Source organism: Pyxicephalus adspersus, chromosome Z (assembly GCF_032062135.1).
Source record: "Pyxicephalus adspersus chromosome Z, UCB_Pads_2.0, whole genome shotgun sequence".
Classification (NCBI taxonomy): domain Eukaryota; kingdom Metazoa; phylum Chordata; class Amphibia; order Anura; family Pyxicephalidae; genus Pyxicephalus; species Pyxicephalus adspersus.
Window position 1 is genome coordinate 79451775 of NC_092871.1, and position 18597 is coordinate 79470371.

The following is an 18597-nucleotide window of genomic DNA, read 5'->3' on the forward strand; positions in this document are numbered from 1 at the left end:
TGTTTACTCCACAGGGCATAGAGCTGCTGTACTGCAGTGACACGTACTGACCAGCAGGGGGCGTATTACTGAGAAATCAAAAACACAAACTTGTGACAGGAATGAAAATGCTCGGCCTTCCTTTGTGCAGCCCTCAGGTTCCTTCTATTTATTTCCATATACAAGCTGTGAATGTATTTACATCACAATTCACACATGTCACCGCAAACTCAGGACATACCGACCACTCCCCGAAAACAGCACGCCAACACCGGTCACTGAGTGACGCCCGAGCAGGGCGGACTCCTTCAGTACAGCCCCGCCCCTTCTTGCCCTTCCTCCGCTCTATTCCGCCTTTCCCCACCCTTAGGTACTACGAGCCGAGCCGCAGAGTCACGCTTTCCTGTCACACCGAGAGAGACGAGGTGAGAACCGGCAAGCCGGTGTTGTGCAATCCCGCTCGCGCTTATGTCCTCTTCCCGCGCTTTCGGTCGTGCCTTTCTATTGGCTGGAAGCCCCCTAGACCGCCGGCCTGGCTCTCGGCGCGAGCTGGTAGTGGGAGGGGCGCGGCGACTGGACGCGCAGAGTGTTTTGCCGCCCATTTTTATATTCAGGTCTGTGAGGCGAATTTGTGAGGGAAAGGGGAGACTTCAGCTCACGCCATTATGTCGGGTTCTACAAGCACTGACATGCAGGAATGCCTTTATTGGTTGTCACACTGCCTATACCACAAATACTGGTGACACCTGGGATTGTGGAGGATAGAGATATATTTATCATATTTAAATAAAGTTCTGACCATATATACTCACAGCAATGTCCTCTATATCTGCACAGTGCTGGTTCAGGCTTAATGTAAGACAGGGCTGAGCAATTTTTTTATATATAGCGGTCAGGTGCTGCCAGCTATGTACTCCAATAACAGGCTGCTGGTAGCTAGGGCAAGTATCAGGCAGTTATCCTGTTGTCAGAGTAGAAAGCAGTGACTGTTTTCATTAGCATTAGATTTGGCTTTAATCCCTATCAATCACCATCACTTTATCTAATCAATTACAACTGTTGTACCAAGAACAGTTCTTCAGATATTATTATGTATTTGTTATGCACGGACAAAGCAATGCGGTGAAGGACAATAAATGCCGTTGTTCCTTTGTCATGGCAGAAATAATACCACATGTCGCTATGGGCAGGTTCAGACCTACGATGGGGACAAGGGTGCCCAGCGACTGGCATTCCTAAAGCAGAACTAAAGTTGCACTTTTAATGATCAGGCAGGGCATTATTGCTGAAATGAACAGGTGATGTCCCTTCTGCAATAATAATGCGTCTTACCTGCCTGATCACTCCGGGTTTCTTGCAAAAAGCACAGCTGCGTGTGCTTGGTTGCAGTGCAGGCTTCGGTTGCCAAGGAAACCCGGCATTCCCAGCTTCCGTTACGTGTGCCTGGATGAATGAACTCACGTATATCTGCACGGGAGTTACTTCATCCTGACACGGCCAGTTAGGATGGGCGAAGATTGTCCGGAAGAGAAGAAAGGTGGCGGAACCTGGTGCTGAAACACATACGGATAAGTCGATCTAGTTCCTCTTTAAAGAACCAGCGTTCACAGATTGGACAGCGGCAGCAGCGAGGGGTATTGAACCGCTTACTGCCAACCCTATTTAACAAGTAGTGTCTCCCCCGAGGAAGTGGGAGGAAGCAGTAATTGCACCACAATCTCAATGCCAGACAAAACCTAGCTTTGGGCAAAGCTCAGATGTGTGATGGGGCACCTTGTGAGACACCTCATCCTCTATGCCAGCTTCTAATAAACCACATTTGGCAGTAGGTGATACCCAACCAAATTATTTCATTCCCTATGGATGGCAGCAGGTAATAAGCCCTGTACAAGTGGCTCGGTTTCCCGGTGTGGCATAGCAGTGTGCAACTGCACAAGGGCCCCAGGCACTCCTTAGCAGGGGACCCCACAGCTTCTTGCACAGTCGTACGTCCGCCTGCACTCCTGCCCTTCAGAACCCTGTTGGTGCAGACCATCTATCCATCCTCAGATTGGTGGCAGGTGAAAAAATTCCCCCAGTAATTCCTGCACTTTTTCCTTTCAGAACTGTTCAAGGTTGGGGGCTTTTGCTTTGGTGCTCACCACAGCGGAATGTGGGGGTGGGGTTTGATCTAGCAGGGACCCCCTAGTCAGCTCTACACAGGGGCCACTGTTGGCTGCACCCATTATTGAGCAGTGACCACCCCATCACTTCATGACCCATCTAAACTTAGCCTTAAACTTCGATCACAATCATTGGGAGCCTTTTTAACTAAAATAGATCGCTCCTATATACAAAACTGAGAGTTTTACTCTCCAGGCAAATGAAACGGAGTCAGGTGACATTTTTCTTTTGTTCCTCATTTTCACAGTAAAAAATAACTATGTGCATGATTAAAGTGTTATGAGCAACTAATGATAAGTTGTGCATTTTTTTCTCAGATATTGTGAAGCATGAATAAATTTAAAAACCTGAGCGATGCCGAGCTCATAAACATCCTGCAGGATTATGGAATACAGCACGGGCCGATTGTTGGTATGTAATGTATCCCCTCTTGTATTGAACATCTAAATTTCATAGTATTTTGTCCCACAATAACAATATAGAATTTTTCAGTTGATGCTACAGTGGTGATTAGAATTTCAAAGGGACTAAACGTCATGTTTAAATATAATATACAAAAATAAAATTATATTATAAATGGGGTCTTTTTAAAGCATTTTAATTTGAAACTTTCCCTAGTAAAGGATCAATCAATGGAAGAGTCTGCACCAGGGAATGTTTCAGTTAGGCTACGTACACACATGCAATGGTTCTCGTCTGATAATCGTCTCAGGGCTGATATCAGACGAGAATCTGGAGTGACATGGGGGGTACAGCAAGAACCACATAAAGTAGAATAGTCGTAAGGAATTTAAAGTCCTTTAGTTTCTTGTACAGGGCATGCTAAGCCGTCCGTAACAAAATCTGTAACCTAATTATAGGAATGTTTTTGCCTGTTCAATATCATTTTTTAGTAAAATTCAAATGAAGCAGGTGACTATCTTGCATGGCCTCTTACATAAAACCAGTTTATTTGCCCCGAGGGGGTAATTGCTAGGCCAAACCCTATAAAGAGCCAGAGGTAGTTGTAAACCCTTTGTAAACTCCAACATTAGAGTTTACATGAGGTCTGAACCCTGCAACATTTTTATCCCCAACTAATACTGGTTGAAAAGTTATCCTGAGTCCAAAATGTTATGATTATAGTCAACAAGACTTAAAAATGTATTATCCCTCCATATGTTTTCTCCTAACCCTGAGCTACATGCTTTTATAAATCAAAAGGATAGCAAACAGAGTAAACGTAATAGGGTGGAATATGGAGAATAATGAGGCCTTGAAGACACAGACAGGATTTGAGCAATAAAGCATTGTCAACCCTTTGTGATCTTTGTACAGACAACACCCTTATGCTAAAAAATTGTAGTACCTACAGAAAACATGGTTCCATGTTGTCTCATTCGAATTACTTTTCATAGGCTGGGTTTCAGAAATTACCTGGGAAGACTGCTCTTCATATTGTATCTTTTAGCAATTAACTGGACAGATTTTGACACTTGACATTAGGCAGAAATAAACCCTGGGGATACTCACCTGTATCAGTTTCGTCACAGATGTAGCCATCTTCTCCCTTTTTCTGTTTCTTATTTTGATCTTCAGCTATGTTTAGTCCAAGTACCCGCAAGAGAAGCCAGGATTACTGCATATACCTTGCAACAAACTAATTTTGACAGATGGGCAGCAATCATTCAGGTAAGATTGCTTATTGCAGAAGGGACATCACCTGTCTCTTTCTTCAACAAGGACCTGCCTGGTGCCAAATTTTTAAAGTGGAATCTTTTATTAAGATAGATCAACCAACAAAACCTGAGTATATCCTCTTTAAGCAATTACATTGGTAGAAAAACCAATGCTCTGCATTCATGGTGCCAAACAAGTGACCATAAACTGAGTGAAAAATAAAGTGAACCATAAACCTAATCTAAAGAGATAAAATAAGACTTAGGTTGCAAACACACATGCAATAATTGTCATTGGAAAGGATCTTTCAAAATCCTTTCCAGCCACAAAAGACAATGCATGAACGTGCACTGTACATACAGCACCGTTCTGCTTTATGGAAAGGGAGAGGGGAGAACGACAGAGCGGCACCCTGCTGCACTCTCTCCCCTTTACTGTCATTGGGATCGTTCATCGTTTGTGATCCACCAGGATAGATCCATGAACGAGGAGTGCTATACACAGGCCAGATTTTTGTCCGATATCAGCCCTGAGCCCATCTGACATGTACGTAGCCGTAAGCTTATTATAACCAAAGTAGTTACAAAATATTTTTAGTACTTACGATCCAAGATTTTTTAATTGGAATATGCTCCATTTTTTATGATTGATACCTTTAAAAATGCTGACAATGCAAGGACTTTTGGCAACAGGATTTTGTTCACAAAAACAGAAGACAAAATCAAAAGCACTCCAGGTGTACAGGAGTCTTGCTTTAATATAAAAGCCAACATTTCAAGGCCATGCAGTGTACCTTCCTCAAGGCAACATAGAGGAAAGAATTTTGTTTGGCCCCAAAACGTTGGCTTTTCAACATGTTATGACGGTGCTTTTATAATAAAGCAAGAATCTTGGACTTTGGATTTTTGGTGACTTTGACCTCTGTTTTCATGAATTCTACATGATTCCATCCAGCAGATTAGAAGGAAGTCAATTTATTCAGAATTAGCTCCGAAAAGTCTCAAAGTTAGGTTAAACTGAAGCCTTCAACACAGACCCCAATATTTCTACTCTGGATTGTCACATACCAAGCAGTAACCAGATCTGCATTTATGGCAAAAAAATAGATTTCCAGAAATCTTTTTTTTTTTTTGTTTTTTTATTCCAACAGTAAAGGAATGGATCAAGAAGATGAACATTATAGTCTTCAAAAGAACCCTGTTATAGTTTAGTTGAAGATACTGGAGTTTTCTTTATTTTATTGTGACACTGCAGTTACCCCACAAAAAATGCAAATAGCTTTTTCCAGCAAAAAAACAGCTATTTAACTTGCCTGTTCAGTGGTCTATATCTTGGTCCTTCTCCCCTTTGTGAGAAAAGTAAACTAAACCTGTGTTACTCACCTGTTCCTGTTCCTTCGCAGGGTGCCACCATTTTACTAGTTCATTATTATCTGAAGACAATCTCCTACTATCTTGATTGGCGTTGCTGGATTCATTCCCACATTCTGGTTTGCTGTATTCATTCCCAGCAAACGCAGGGGAAGCCAGGATTGCAAGATTTTCTGGCAACCAAAGCTGCCGTTGCACAGATCAGCTTTTTTGCCAGATACCTGGAGAAATCAGGCAGATAGGAGGGGAAATTGCAGAAGGAACAGCATCTTCCCTTTCTGCAATAATGACTTGATCATGTATTTCTTAAGGATTCCTTTAGGAGTGAATAGAATTTCACTACTAAATAGGTACATGCTATGACACTGTTTTATGTCCGAGTTACTGCTATTATCACCTTTGCTGTGTGATGTGGTATGTAAATGCTAAGTAGCTGTACATTACCATTCTTGATTCTAATGTAAATAAAAACATTCTTTGTTACATACTGCACATATTCACCAGCATATGTGTTCAGTGTTTTCATTTCAAGCTTTGGTTCACTTAAAAGATTTCCACCCTTAAAAAATAAATGTTAATATTGCACATTTTGGTCAGCAAAGAAAACTTCACTTCACTTTCATCATGCATATAAATATTTAGGTAAAGACACTGGTTAAAGAATAGAGTTTGCTTGGAATGAGTAATCCTTCTGCTATGGTGGTCTCTAGGTACCCAGCATGTGTCTAAAACAGTATATGTATTAGAACTACACCCTCACAGAAGAATCTTTTGTTATTCAGTGCACTTATAAACTCAGTATAATCTCAATACTAAACCTACCAGCCATGCAGCATAAAAAGAAAGAAACAGTACACATTGTTATTATTTTTTTTATTATTTGAACATCTTACTTGCAGTTTCTAAATAGGATCCCACAATGATTGATCCAGCACCGGCCGCTTCACATCCTTTGTTTTTGCGGGACATAAAGATCAAATGAAATGAAGCCATTGATTAGAACAGTGGTGCCCAACCTTTTTTCATACGGAGGGCGCTGTTGACATTAGGATAAAACGCGCGGGCCACGTGTATATTTAAAACTAGAATAGTTTTAATTTAAAATGAAATTTAATTGAAATGTTTCTAGTTACTGTAACGTACATGCACCAAATAAAGATAGGGGGAAGGGGGCATAAGGTATTTATTACTGGCTTCCTCATTTGCCAACATCCCTCTGTTCCAGAGAAATTGGGGTTCACAAAATGTAAGTGTCCAGCTATATATAACAGGCAGCTCGCCAGCTGTTCACTCCTTTGCACCCCAGCGTCTGCAGATTTGTCTGCAGGCGGCACTGAGTGGCTCCCCCTAGGCAGACTCGCATGGCATGAGGAAGGGGTAACCGCATCGCAACCTTACTGCCAACCTGAACGCAGCCTGGAAGTTTTGTGAACTTTAAGGGGCACCACAGTGCACAGACAATTGGCAGTACCCTAATATTCATTGCCATGTGGGTGGCCCCCAAGGGGTCCCCAACATGCAAACTTAATTTAGGGACTAAGGTCTTGAAATAGTGCCACTTATTGTGAAAATATCTGTGAATGTTGTTAGGATTTGGTTTAGTAGCAGCTCCTAGGGATCCCTGTGTACCCTGAAAATTTCACATTTCTATGACAATCCGTGAAGAAGATATGAAGCTTTATACATGTAGATAATGACAGCTGCATGGACATAGACACAGCTCTCATGCTGCTGCTGCTGGGATTATCTCACAGTGCAAGGTGGGTGGGGAGCAGCTCCCTCTGCTGGCAGTACAATCTCATAGAGAAACATAGGAGTTGCGAGTGCTTCATCCCCAAGACAAGAAGCAGAGAGGCAATGAGGAGAGGGCCAGATCTGACAGCTCTGCGGGCCGGATGTGGCCAGCGGGCCGTAGGTTGGGAACCCTGAATTAGAATATACAAAAAGCAATTAAGTCATGTTGTTACCAACTTGTAAAGTGTACACCTGGTCGTGTCCAACCCTTTCTATCCAAATGGAAATAGGAATAATATATAGGAAATATATTTATAATCTTCTCATTTATACACTATTTTCATGTTTAGCCTTAATGACCAGTTTCACAGGAAGTGTTTGCAGGCGTGATAAAGATTTTGAATGCAAAAGTAATGACATTGCAGAATGCTGTCGGTATTTACAATTCATGGATGTTGATGTTGCAAATTGTGATATACCAAAGGCTTTGCTATTGCTGTACTTTCACACAACAGCTTTACCTTTGAAATTTGTCAGTTACCAGGTATAAGATTCAATATAATATAATATATTAGCATTGGTTCAACAGAGAATGTGACTTAAAGAAGAGACATATCAGTGCTCAACCCAGAATTTTTTTTTAAGCTGGGTGGGATGAAATTGTAGGCGGGTGGAAGCCCCTGATTTGTGACCAAACTCTTCAGTAACCACCCAGAAACAGCCGGGTGGTTGCTGAAAATTGCCGGGTGGTGCGCCCAGCTAAAAGGGGCTGGGAAGAACACTGTATATGCTTTGGTGTATTGTTGCAACAGTTCCCATACTCTATGCACCAATGCAGTAATTGCACATATGAATACATTTGTAACTTATGTGTAGCTATATCCTCATAAAATAAGTATGATATGTAGGTATTGATGGCAGGTAGATATTGATGTAAGTACTGATTATCTTTTTTTAAACTGTCCCCATAAAGTAATTTCATATTTCTAAAGTTCTGTATTAAAGCTAGATTTTCATGCATCAGCCTAGCATCACTGAAGCTATCCCATGACATGGTATTGCTATCTGGCAGCTATTGAGGATGCAGCAGGGCCTCCTGCTTTTCTTTTTTCACCTCCATAGAACAGCAATCCACTGTGATCATTCATTCTTCAATCTTTTTTTCAATTGTTGATAGGCTTTCAAAAAGATGGCACCATTATTTGTTTTAGGCTACCTGGTGCATTGAAACTGTCTAGCTCGTCAAGAACAGTATTTGTATTTCATATAATTGTTTTTCACCTTTTTTTTTTTATAGACAGCACTCGCACGTTGTATGAAAAGAAACTTTACGAGTATGAACGCCAAAAAAAGACATTCCCAGGCTCTGCAGGTAAGGAAAAAATTAAAGAATCTAAACTTACAATTCTTGTCAGTTATATCTAGTACATCTGTGTACAGTTGTAGGCACAGCAGAAAAAAAATTTCTCTAATGTGAGCAGAAACCCGTTGGACCTTTCTAACTGAAACCAGTATTGGAAATTTCAGTACCAAAACAACTACCATATAATCATTATTTGGGGAGTAGACATAGTTGAATAGCCAATGTGGGCAATAATAAATCCAACATTGCCCAGACCTGTAGGCCGATTATAAAATCACAGACAAAAGTCTAACATGATCTCATATCAGTTTGACTGCAACATGTAATTAAGATTTAAATAAATACCAGCCCAGAATCCCACCTTTAGAGCTTGAAGTTGGAACCCCTTTATTAGGACAGCCTCATCTACGCATACAATTTTAAATAACCATGCTAAATATGTTGTCACAATGCATAGATACCTTTGCATGAGATGACTGCATTTTACAGGGCAGAAAAATGTGCGTCTCATAACTGTACATTGAAAAGCCACCTGATTGTACACTTAGCCATGCTTGAATAAAATATCTCAGCATGGGTTTGATTTTAAAACACCACAATATTTTTCCACAATGTGTAAAAATAACAAAATCCAAGCAAAAGAATGTATCGAATACTTCTAAAAAGCTAAAGTATAATAAAGTACAAAAACCAAGCAAATAGCTGGAATGTAGATTTTTTTAGCAGAGCAGATAGTTTATTTTACTATTGTTATTATAATTATTAATAAACAGAATTTATAAAGCACCAAAATATTAAGCAGCGCTGTACGTTAAATAGGGGTTGCAAATGACAGACGAATACAGACAGTGACACAGGAGGAGGAGAGGACCGTGCCCCGAGGAGCTTACAATCTAGGCGGTGGGGGAAGTAACAGACAATAGGAGGGGGGATATGTAATGGTGGGAAGTAGTGAGGGTTTAAGAGACAGAAGAAGATGGGTAGGCAAGTTTGAAAAATGGTATTTTGAGTGCTCTTTTAAATGAGCAGAAAGTAGGAGCAAGCTGAATATCATGAGGAAGACCATTCCAGAGATTAGAGGCAGCTCTAGAACAGTCTTGGTGCCGTGCGTGTGATGAGGTTATGAATGAGGAAGTCATTAGTAGGTCATTGGAGGAGTGGAGAGAGCAGCTGGGGGAGTATTTTTTTTACCAGGTCAGAAATGTAAGTGGGACAGGAACTGTGGAGGGATTTGAAGGCAAAGCACAGGAGCTTGGATTTGATTCTAAGGTGAAAGATTAAATGGAAGCCAATGAAGAGAACTACAAAGAGATGCAGCAGAAGAGGAGGGGTGGGAAGCATGGATAAGTCTGGCTGCAGCTTTCATACTAGATTGTAGAGGAGAGAGTCGAGTTAGTGGAATACTAGAAAGGAGGATGTTGCAGTAGTCCAGACGAGAGATAAGAGCATGTACAAGCAGTTTGGTGGTCTCTGGGGACAGGTAGGGGCGGATTTTGGAGATGTTCTGCAGGTGAAAGTGACGGGACCTGGAAATGTTCTGAATATGGGGGGGTAAATGAGAGGGCAGAAATGAAGGTGACGCCAAGACAACGTGCCTGAGGGGAGGGATGAATAACAGTGTTTTAAGTTAGGAATTTGTCAGGGGGAGATTTTGAATGGGTGGGGGGGTTGGGAAGATGAGTTATGTTTTTTTTTAAATATGTATACCTTTTGATGATCTATTGTATCATGAGATATTGAGATATTTGTTTTTCTTTGGCCAGAACCTTCGTACGAAAGCAGACAGAAATATAGTACAAGAGAATATGATGACAACCAAGGTAAGATTTTTTTTTTTTTTTGGATTCAGGGGGGTTCCAAAATCTATCACTACACCACAGTGTTAGTGGTGGTATCCCTTCACTGTGACATGGAGTAATTCATATATTCCTCCATACCAGGAGGTAAAGGGTATTATCTTTGCTCCCGGTAAATAAATGGAGGAGGGGAGCAAAAAATAAGAGATGCTGCCGAGGGTGGAGTAATAAAGCAAACCAGTTCATTTGCAAAAACGCTTAATGCATACACTTGTAAATTATTTGGGACATTCATGTAAGAGGCAGACAAAGATATAAATAGGCGTGAATATCTTAAAATTGTGATCAAAAATGTATTATTCAAAAACCAAGCAACATGTTTTATTTTTTTTTTACCAAGCCAGTGGCTTTAAAAGATAAAAATATAAAGCCAAGTTACATACAATAATATAAATACTCAACAAATATTTGATTCAAAATAGTAATCATGCATTTACACTAGAACAATATTCCTCACTAATAGGACAGCAAGTGCCATGTCACACAGGTGATCCTAATCTTGGTGACAAATCATGAGCATCAGGGCAGCTAAGAAACCCCCTTCTACTCTCTTTAGAAATCCTTCACTAGAATGGCGAGCAACACATCATTCTTTCTTTGCCCAGTCAATAGCAATTCAGTCGTGTTTGGGGCTAACGAGGGATCAGTTCCATGGTGGTAAATAAAAGACTCTCTTGTGTCGCCCAAAAATGTTGCATCAGTGGAAAGACACCTATTGTGGAAAATAAATGATTATGATCTATTATGACTATGATTAAAAAAAAATATTAATAATATGTGAATGTAAGGTTCTCCAAATATTAAAAAAGAGAGAAGTCATCCTCTGCAGACTGCAATTTGGATGGTAGCATCTGAGGTTGAAGGATTTGTTCATACTACTAATGTTGTATTGCTCAGCTCATTCCCGATGCAAGGGCAGAACAAAAATACCAAAGCTCTGCACTTGTATGCAGTGAGGAAGAAAAAAAAAATGGTTGTATTTTTTCAATGCTCTGCAGTGCACAATTGACACCAAAGTAAGTTTGTCTTCACGTGTGTGTACAGCTAGTCATATTTCGTGTGAAATGTGGACAGCAGAATACTGTTAACATACACAGCACTAGGATTGATATCAAAGTACCCGTCAGCAAGGTGCACCATAAATTCCATTACCAAAGCCATGAGTTTATACAAGGTAAAAACCAGACAACTCTTATCTGGCATGAGATTGCCTAAAGATATACCTGAAACAGTTTGGCATGTTCAAGCCGTGGCCAAGAGCAATAGGAGTATGAAATGGTTTGTCACACAGTCAACCATTTCATCTGTTCATGCACTTTAGCTGATAAATGTAAAGTATCTTGTAGGTATTGTATTGCTAAAAGAGTAATCTGAAACCAACGGGCTTAATAGTGGATGAGCAAATGCATTTACTGATATTAGTAGTCATTGGTAGCTAGATCAGTGAAAAATGCAGAAATTACAAGGACGTTTCTGCCAAAAATTTTACTGTGAAGTTATTGCTTGGCCCCATCAATTTTCCCTTGAAAGAGGAAGATGATCCTTTTGTGGCCATGGGACATGAATTTTCTTTATACACCATATACCACGACCATGTAAAAAAATTAAAAGAAAAAACGTACAAAGCTAAAATACTAAAATACATATTTTAAGTATTTGCAAAAAAAAAAAACTGGACATTTTTACAGCAGGGAATAGGAAATACTCTTCTTCCTTATGGATAATGAGGATAATGAGTATTGCTTTATTGTGCTTAAGATTGTCCTAAAAGGAATTTGTACCCTTTTTTATCTGATAAAGGCCAAAATCTTCTCAAGGTGAACAAAGGCTACTGTCAGAACATTAGGTTTCATTTTTCTTTGGATTCCAAGTGCAGGATTATTTTTTTTTCCCAATAGGGGCTCAGGCCTATCTGTGCACAATGGCACGTTGAATATACTCCAAGTCCAAAAGACTCCTTACTCCAATTCTAAATGGGTACAAAGTCTCAGTTGTTGCAGCCACCGTTCTGTATTTAGGAATACTTTGTCTAATATTCCTCAATTGCTACCCAAGTTGTTGTTTATGGTTAAAGATGATGAATATACTGCTTGCTGACTGCAAAAAAGAATCCCCACATCAGCATAGGTGACGTAGTATTTGGCATCCAACAGAAAGATAAAAACATTGAATGATGTTATCACCTTCATGATAAGTTTCCCAGCAATCCCTCCCAAGCAATCTGATATCACAATTTTTGTATGCTCCCCATATGGCTTTGCATGTGGGTTGAACAGTATGGTAGATGGAAAGGAACTGCCCAAATGGAATATAAAGTGCTTGGATGAATTGGAATGACCAGTACAAGGAACCTGTTAGTTCCTAAAAAGATCCATCTTTTTGTCTTTTCAGTTCATACACTGAAAACATGCTTTGGAAGTGTGAAAGGTAATTACAAAGAGGAATTACAAGCTGGACAGCTTGTACTGCAGAGTGAAGCAGGAACATCCAGACCTTTCATCCAGGTTGATTTTCCCCAACCATGTTCTGAATTACATCAGTAAGTAGCCAATGTTGTGAAGATTTTGGCCTTTATCAGATAAAAAAAGGGTACAAATTTTTGATGGCTCTTCCACATGTGTTTACAGAACTAAAAACATCATTGGCAATGACAGGAATCCAGCAAATGTAAATCAGGAACATAAAATGAGCCTCAGAAAGACAGGACGTATTAAGGGTTCTACAGTGACAACAAAGGAGAAAGCTGCCATAAAGACAAGACAAAAAGTGTGCACTGCCAATCTGTTGTCTGCCACAGTGAAGGGAACACAGAAGGCAGAGGTTAAACTTGGTTCTCCTTCCACCTCGAGACTAAGGACAAAAGCCCAAAGGCATCATAAACCAGAGCCCATAGCAGAGGTGAATCCAAACCACCTGGCCATGTCCCTTGTTCCACTCCTTGATAAGGTACCAAAAGAAAAAATGTACGCCCTTCGCCATGACCTTTGTAAACTTATCACCTCCTATTATCCGGATGCGCCATCTCAACCAATACTGCCCAATACCGCAGCGGCACCTTCAGCCTCAGCTTAGCCTTGCTGCCCCTCTCCTTATTCACCCCATTACCCCCAGCTATACTGACCTCCATGCCGGCCTTGCTTCCCTGTAGACCTTTTTGGGTTGCATTGTTTAATTTGTTTGCATATTATCTGTACAGTACTTTAGTAGATACTTTGTACTTTTTCACGTTTTTTCTTCTTTCTGAACACAATCTTAAAAACTACTGATGAGCTATTAATAAAAGTTTTGTGTTCCATTCTTTTTTGTCGTCCTTGTCAAATATGTAATAATCTTCATACATTTCTGATAATATTTCAACTCTGGTAAAAGGAGTTTGTCATAAAAGTATGGGGGCTGTCAATGCAGACTTCTCCCAGAATTTTCATTTTCTGGCTGCCATGCTTATGCTTTAAATGCTTTCTTAATGAAGCCAGAAATAACCAGACAACAGAATGAAATTCAGCATTTGCCGCTTCCATACTTTTCTCAATAACCGACATAATTTAACCTGGCACACACAGGCATTAGATTTAAGCCTTTGCACTTAAACCGTGCATTTGTTTAACTATTTTCTATTTTGTTCAGTCAATTAATCCTGCCTGTGACAAAATGACTCTCCTAAGGTGACAGCACTCGCTGGACTGTATGTCTGCAGCAGCTGCATTGTCATCCTGAGCCGTGCTCTGGATTTGGACTGCATACACATTCATTACATAGACAGGCATTGCTTTGTAGTTCACAGAAGGTAGCTGTTGACATTGTTTAGGATTATGGCTTTAAAAAACAATAATTTGCAACAAAAAAAAAGGAATTTTTTTTCTATTTTATCAAAGAATCAAAATACCATTAATACCAATAAATTCACTGTATCTCTGTTCCTCCTGTAGTTAATATTAACATACCAGAGGGTAACTAGCAAATACACTGTGGACGTTGCCACCTTTCTGTATGCAGTGTCTTGCAACCTGTGGCCGGGTTGTAATATTTCCAGAATAAATGGTCATAAATTGTTCATATATACAGGAACATATCAATATGCACACACAATAACTTCAAATAATAAATAAAAATGTGGGTCTTTCACTTGATGTCAATTTGCAGCACACAAAAGGTCCAAATTAGTCCTTCCCCTTTCTGTCAGCAAAGGAATTAACCAAAAACTTCATATATTGCTTCAGAATGGCAAGTTCTATAAAAACCATAACCACAGACAACCCAAAATCTCGTAAGAGATCAGCAAGGAAATTATTGAAACGCTCTGATAAAAAGTCTTATGAAGTAGGGGATGACCACTAAGTCTGTTCTCTGCCAAGAAAGTGTACCACATGTAAAACAAATCAAAGTGTTAACCTTCAATCAGCAGGCTCTAGGCTGTAAAGTAAAAGTGATCCTGGTGTTGAGCTGGCGGATCTCCTATACACTTTCCGTGACAGCCCAGAACTACAAAACTTTACAGATAAGAAGTTGGAGGACATTAAGGATTGCAATTGGTGACACACATTAGAGATCTCTGAATTTGCCAAGGTGGGAGAAAATATTCCAAAGCTATAATTTATTCCTAACTCTAATCTAATGCAGTTTTAAAGGTTTTTTAAAACATTACCAATGAACAATTTCGGTTATCCTATCTTTTGTTCTTGTGCATGCACACTCAGTTTTAAGACTGGACAAATTTGGAATCTGACAACAAAGTTGATTACTTTTCTAATACTTTTTTATTTCCATGTTTCCATTCACAGTTGTTTAACAGATGCACAAATATTGAGCAACAAAAAATTGCAGCTACCAACTTTTTATTGTATGGGTCTTCCGCTTCCAGAAGATGTTTTGCAGGTGTAATCAATTTTAATGGCAAACGGGCATATACTACTCATGGGAGGAGGGTGAACACCAAAAGCCCAATTAAAAAAAAAGTAAAAATATAAACACTTAAATAAAGCATTGTGGTGTTAACAAGCCCTTAAATACGTCAGCAGATTTATAAAGATTTTTTTTTAATTATTCAGATTTTTTTAGATATACCTACATTCTACATTTGAATTTGAATAAACATTGTACACTACTGTTTTATTTTATAGATGACTATGAAACGTATGAGGAGGAAACATACACCAAAACCTATGCGCGTCCACAAACTTACCAGAGGGTAAGTGTCTACCTTACATTTATAACAGAATATTGAAACATTTAAAGCAGTTCAGATTTGGGAGCTGTCGTTTACATCTCTTTCAGAAGAGGAACTTTAGCTGATCAGTGATTATGCTTTACTTTATACATTTTGTCATTTTCAAATAATTTACATAAAAGGACAATACAACTGTAATCCCCACTGCTTAAGACCTGTACCAGTTATCCTTAGTAGTTGTTTTTATTTCTACTCTTAGGATGACACTGCAATAATATTTCCTAGATGTTTAGCTAAAACAAAACTGACTGAACCAAATAATGTACTTAGGGTAAAAGTGCTAAGGTGCAGGCACTATAATTGTGTTTGACTTCTGAGTTATCCTGTTATTTAGTGCCTCTGGCCCCCTAGCCCCTGTCTGCTCACAGAGACTATTCTGGAAGTTATCCTCTTTCATCCCACTGTTAACCTACATACACACGTGCAATAATTGTCGTTAGAAAACGAACGACTAACGACAGATCAACGATTATGCACGATTATTTTGAACAATCGTATTATGCACAATTCTGTACATGCTGTAACAATATGATCATTAAAATATAATCCAACAATAATGTACAAACCCTAGATACAATCCTTTGAAAGATGCAGAAAGTGAAATGTAAAGGAGAAAGTGTACTGCAGAAACATTAACGATCGCTGAACGACTGTACACACAATAGATTGCAAACAATCGTCACCCAATCAGATCTGCTGGGACAGTCGTTAGTTTCCAGCGACAAACCTTGTTCATCGGCGTCGTTGTGGACTTTTTTTGTTAACGATTAACGGTTAGTCGATAATTATTGCACATATGTACGCAGCTTAGGATAGCACTTGGAGACATTGGCAATGGACATAATATGTGCTTTCCAAAAGCAAACAAGATAATTCAATGACTGAGTCAGGGATTCTGTGTTAACATCACACGTCCTATGATTCTCGTCCGATAATTGCCTTAGGGCTGATATGAGACAAGAATCTGGCGTGTGTACAACATTCATCGTTCATGGATCCATCCGGGCAGATCCACAAACAACAAATCATAATGGAAGTGAAGAGGAGAGAGTGCAGCGGGGTGCCGCTCCGTCATTCTCTCCCCTCTTCATAGAGCAGAATAGTGCTGTATGTACAGGACTCGTTCATGCATCGTTCAGTTTTTAGTCATTTGAAAGAATCGTGTAAGATCCTTTCTAATGACAATTAATAAACATGTGCACACAGCCTAACGAATTGCATGTAAACTCAATCTGGCCTCGTGACAGTAGTGCTGAGTGAAAGCACCCTGCAGCAACTTGTGTCAGCCTGCAAGATGTGTCTTTGGATTCCAAACCCATCCGTGGCAATTGACTTCCAAATGACATAAAATAGGGTAAGGAAGATTAAGCTTCACTGTTGCAGAATTTTCTTCCTCTGCAATTACAGTCTGAACTTCTATTTTATTTGCTGATTTGCACTTTTTTGCTTTACTTCTGTTATATTAAATACTTGGATCATAGGTAGATTAGTCACTGAGACCAAAAGAGATTCTACAGTCTTCCAGGTCAAGTGGTGGTGAATCCCTTCTGCCCTTCCATTTAAAATATTCTATCATAAAACAACTACATCAGCTGTACTTTTCTTTAGAAAATTTTTCATTACTTTTCTTTAGAAAATGCTAATTGCTTGACAGTCTCGGATATTGATGTTTTTAAAATCACTGGCTCACAACAAATATGGATGAGAGTCAAGTCAGTAGTTCTCATCTAAAAATTTTTATGGGTTGTTGGCTCAAAGCAAGTCAGGCAACTAAAACTCAGGAAAAGGTAATTTGTGGAAGCCAATATATCCTCTAATGCAGCAGTTGACAATCGGTGATCCGCAAGAAAATTTTGGTGGTCTGCGGCTCTGGCCAGTGCCCCACCCCGAGCAGGGTCAGGGAAAGGACCTGGCTGGTGGGGCACACCGGCCAGAGCCACGGACCATGTCCTCTGTACGGATCCCAGGCTCAGGGAAGTGGGCGGGTTGTGTCCAGGGGGAGGCTCAGATTTGCGATAGGGGGAGTGGGCGGGGATATGTCATGATGACATTGCTATGGGTTCCTCCCCCTTTGATTGACACCTGGCTCCCTGCGCATGTGTGGTCAGGAGCCGGTAGTTTTAGTGGTCCGCGGGACCGAAAAGGTTGGCAACCACTGCTCTAATGACTGTTCTCTTTATTACTGATTTTCAATCATTTTTTTATACTGTAGAACATCCAATGATTTAGGGAATAAATAGTGACATTTTATCTTTAAGTTTATTTAAAAAAAGCTAAATAACCTTTTTTTTATATATATAAATGGAACATTAGTAAGTGCATTAGTAAGGGCATTGTGCATTAGTAAGCATGGTCTAAATCGTTTCTTTCTAAACCTTCTGTATCTGAAATGCCATATGCTCTCAAAGACCAAGCAGAGAGAGTGGTTAGGAGGCATTACGGTCATACCCTGTTCAGGATCTGTCTGTCCTGTCCATCTAAAAAACATTCTGTTTTAAAAATTTGCTTAACAAATAGAAACTTATCTCCTTCTCTTTATTTGGCAAAAAAAATATTATCCTATGTCAGCTACGAATGCACGTCAGCGGGGTGCTGCTTATTCGCCCCCCCCCCCCCCTCCCCTTTCCATAGAAGAGAATGGCGTTGTGTGTACAGCGTTTGTTCAATTTCTTATCACTGAAAAATCTTACATCTATCATTAATAATATATTACCTCCGTCTTTTTCATACCAAAATGTTTCTTTTTTTTTCAGGTAAGAGAGGATTTTCAAAACAAGTAAGTGATATGAACATATATTTCTGCTTTGAACCTTACAGTCAAAATCATACATATTTTCAATTCAGAATGAGCATAGAATGGAACATACATGAGCAGCAAATCATTTACACATATTATATTGTAAAATACCTTACCTGTCCTTTAGGATGAAAAAAAAATATATAAAAAGAAAAAAATATTAGGTCAACACATCTGCCAAGCTTTGGCACCCTAGGACAAGAAGTTTTGTGAAACTAAATAACACCTCCTCTACTCCTCATGTTCATACTATAGGGGTGAGGTGTTTTGTTGATCACAGAGTGAAATGGCAGGACAGATACAACTTAAGCTGAATGTACAGCTATTTGCAAGCTCACAAGATTTGTAGCCAAATCACTCAGGTAGGGCAGATAGTTTTTCTATCCTGCCATAGCACATAGGAAAGCAAATGATTTGTGGCAGAACTAACCTGGAAGGTGCCTCTATATATA

General features: G+C 39.6%; 1 protein-coding gene across 2 annotated transcripts in view; it reads left to right on the top strand.

Moving 5' to 3' along the window:
* Positions 1-246: 246 nt before the first annotated feature.
* Positions 247-18597, top strand: part of EMD (emerin) — a 19681-nt gene continuing 1330 nt past the window's right edge. Inside the window, exons 1-6 of one of the 2 annotated variants that reach the window (XM_072431072.1) lie at positions 247-404; positions 2460-2553; positions 8203-8277; positions 10032-10088; positions 12516-12663; positions 12752-13424. In XM_072431072.1, coding sequence (XP_072287173.1) covers positions 2472-2553; positions 8203-8277; positions 10032-10088; positions 12516-12663; positions 12752-13196 — 807 coding nt within the window. In that variant the 5' untranslated portion in view covers positions 247-404; positions 2460-2471 and the 3' untranslated portion in view covers positions 13197-13424. Of the gene's footprint in view, positions 405-2459; positions 2554-8202; positions 8278-10031; positions 10089-12515; positions 12664-12751; positions 13425-15241; positions 15310-18101; positions 18125-18597 lie in introns of those variants that run through there. The other variant, XM_072431073.1, reaches the window with a different exon arrangement.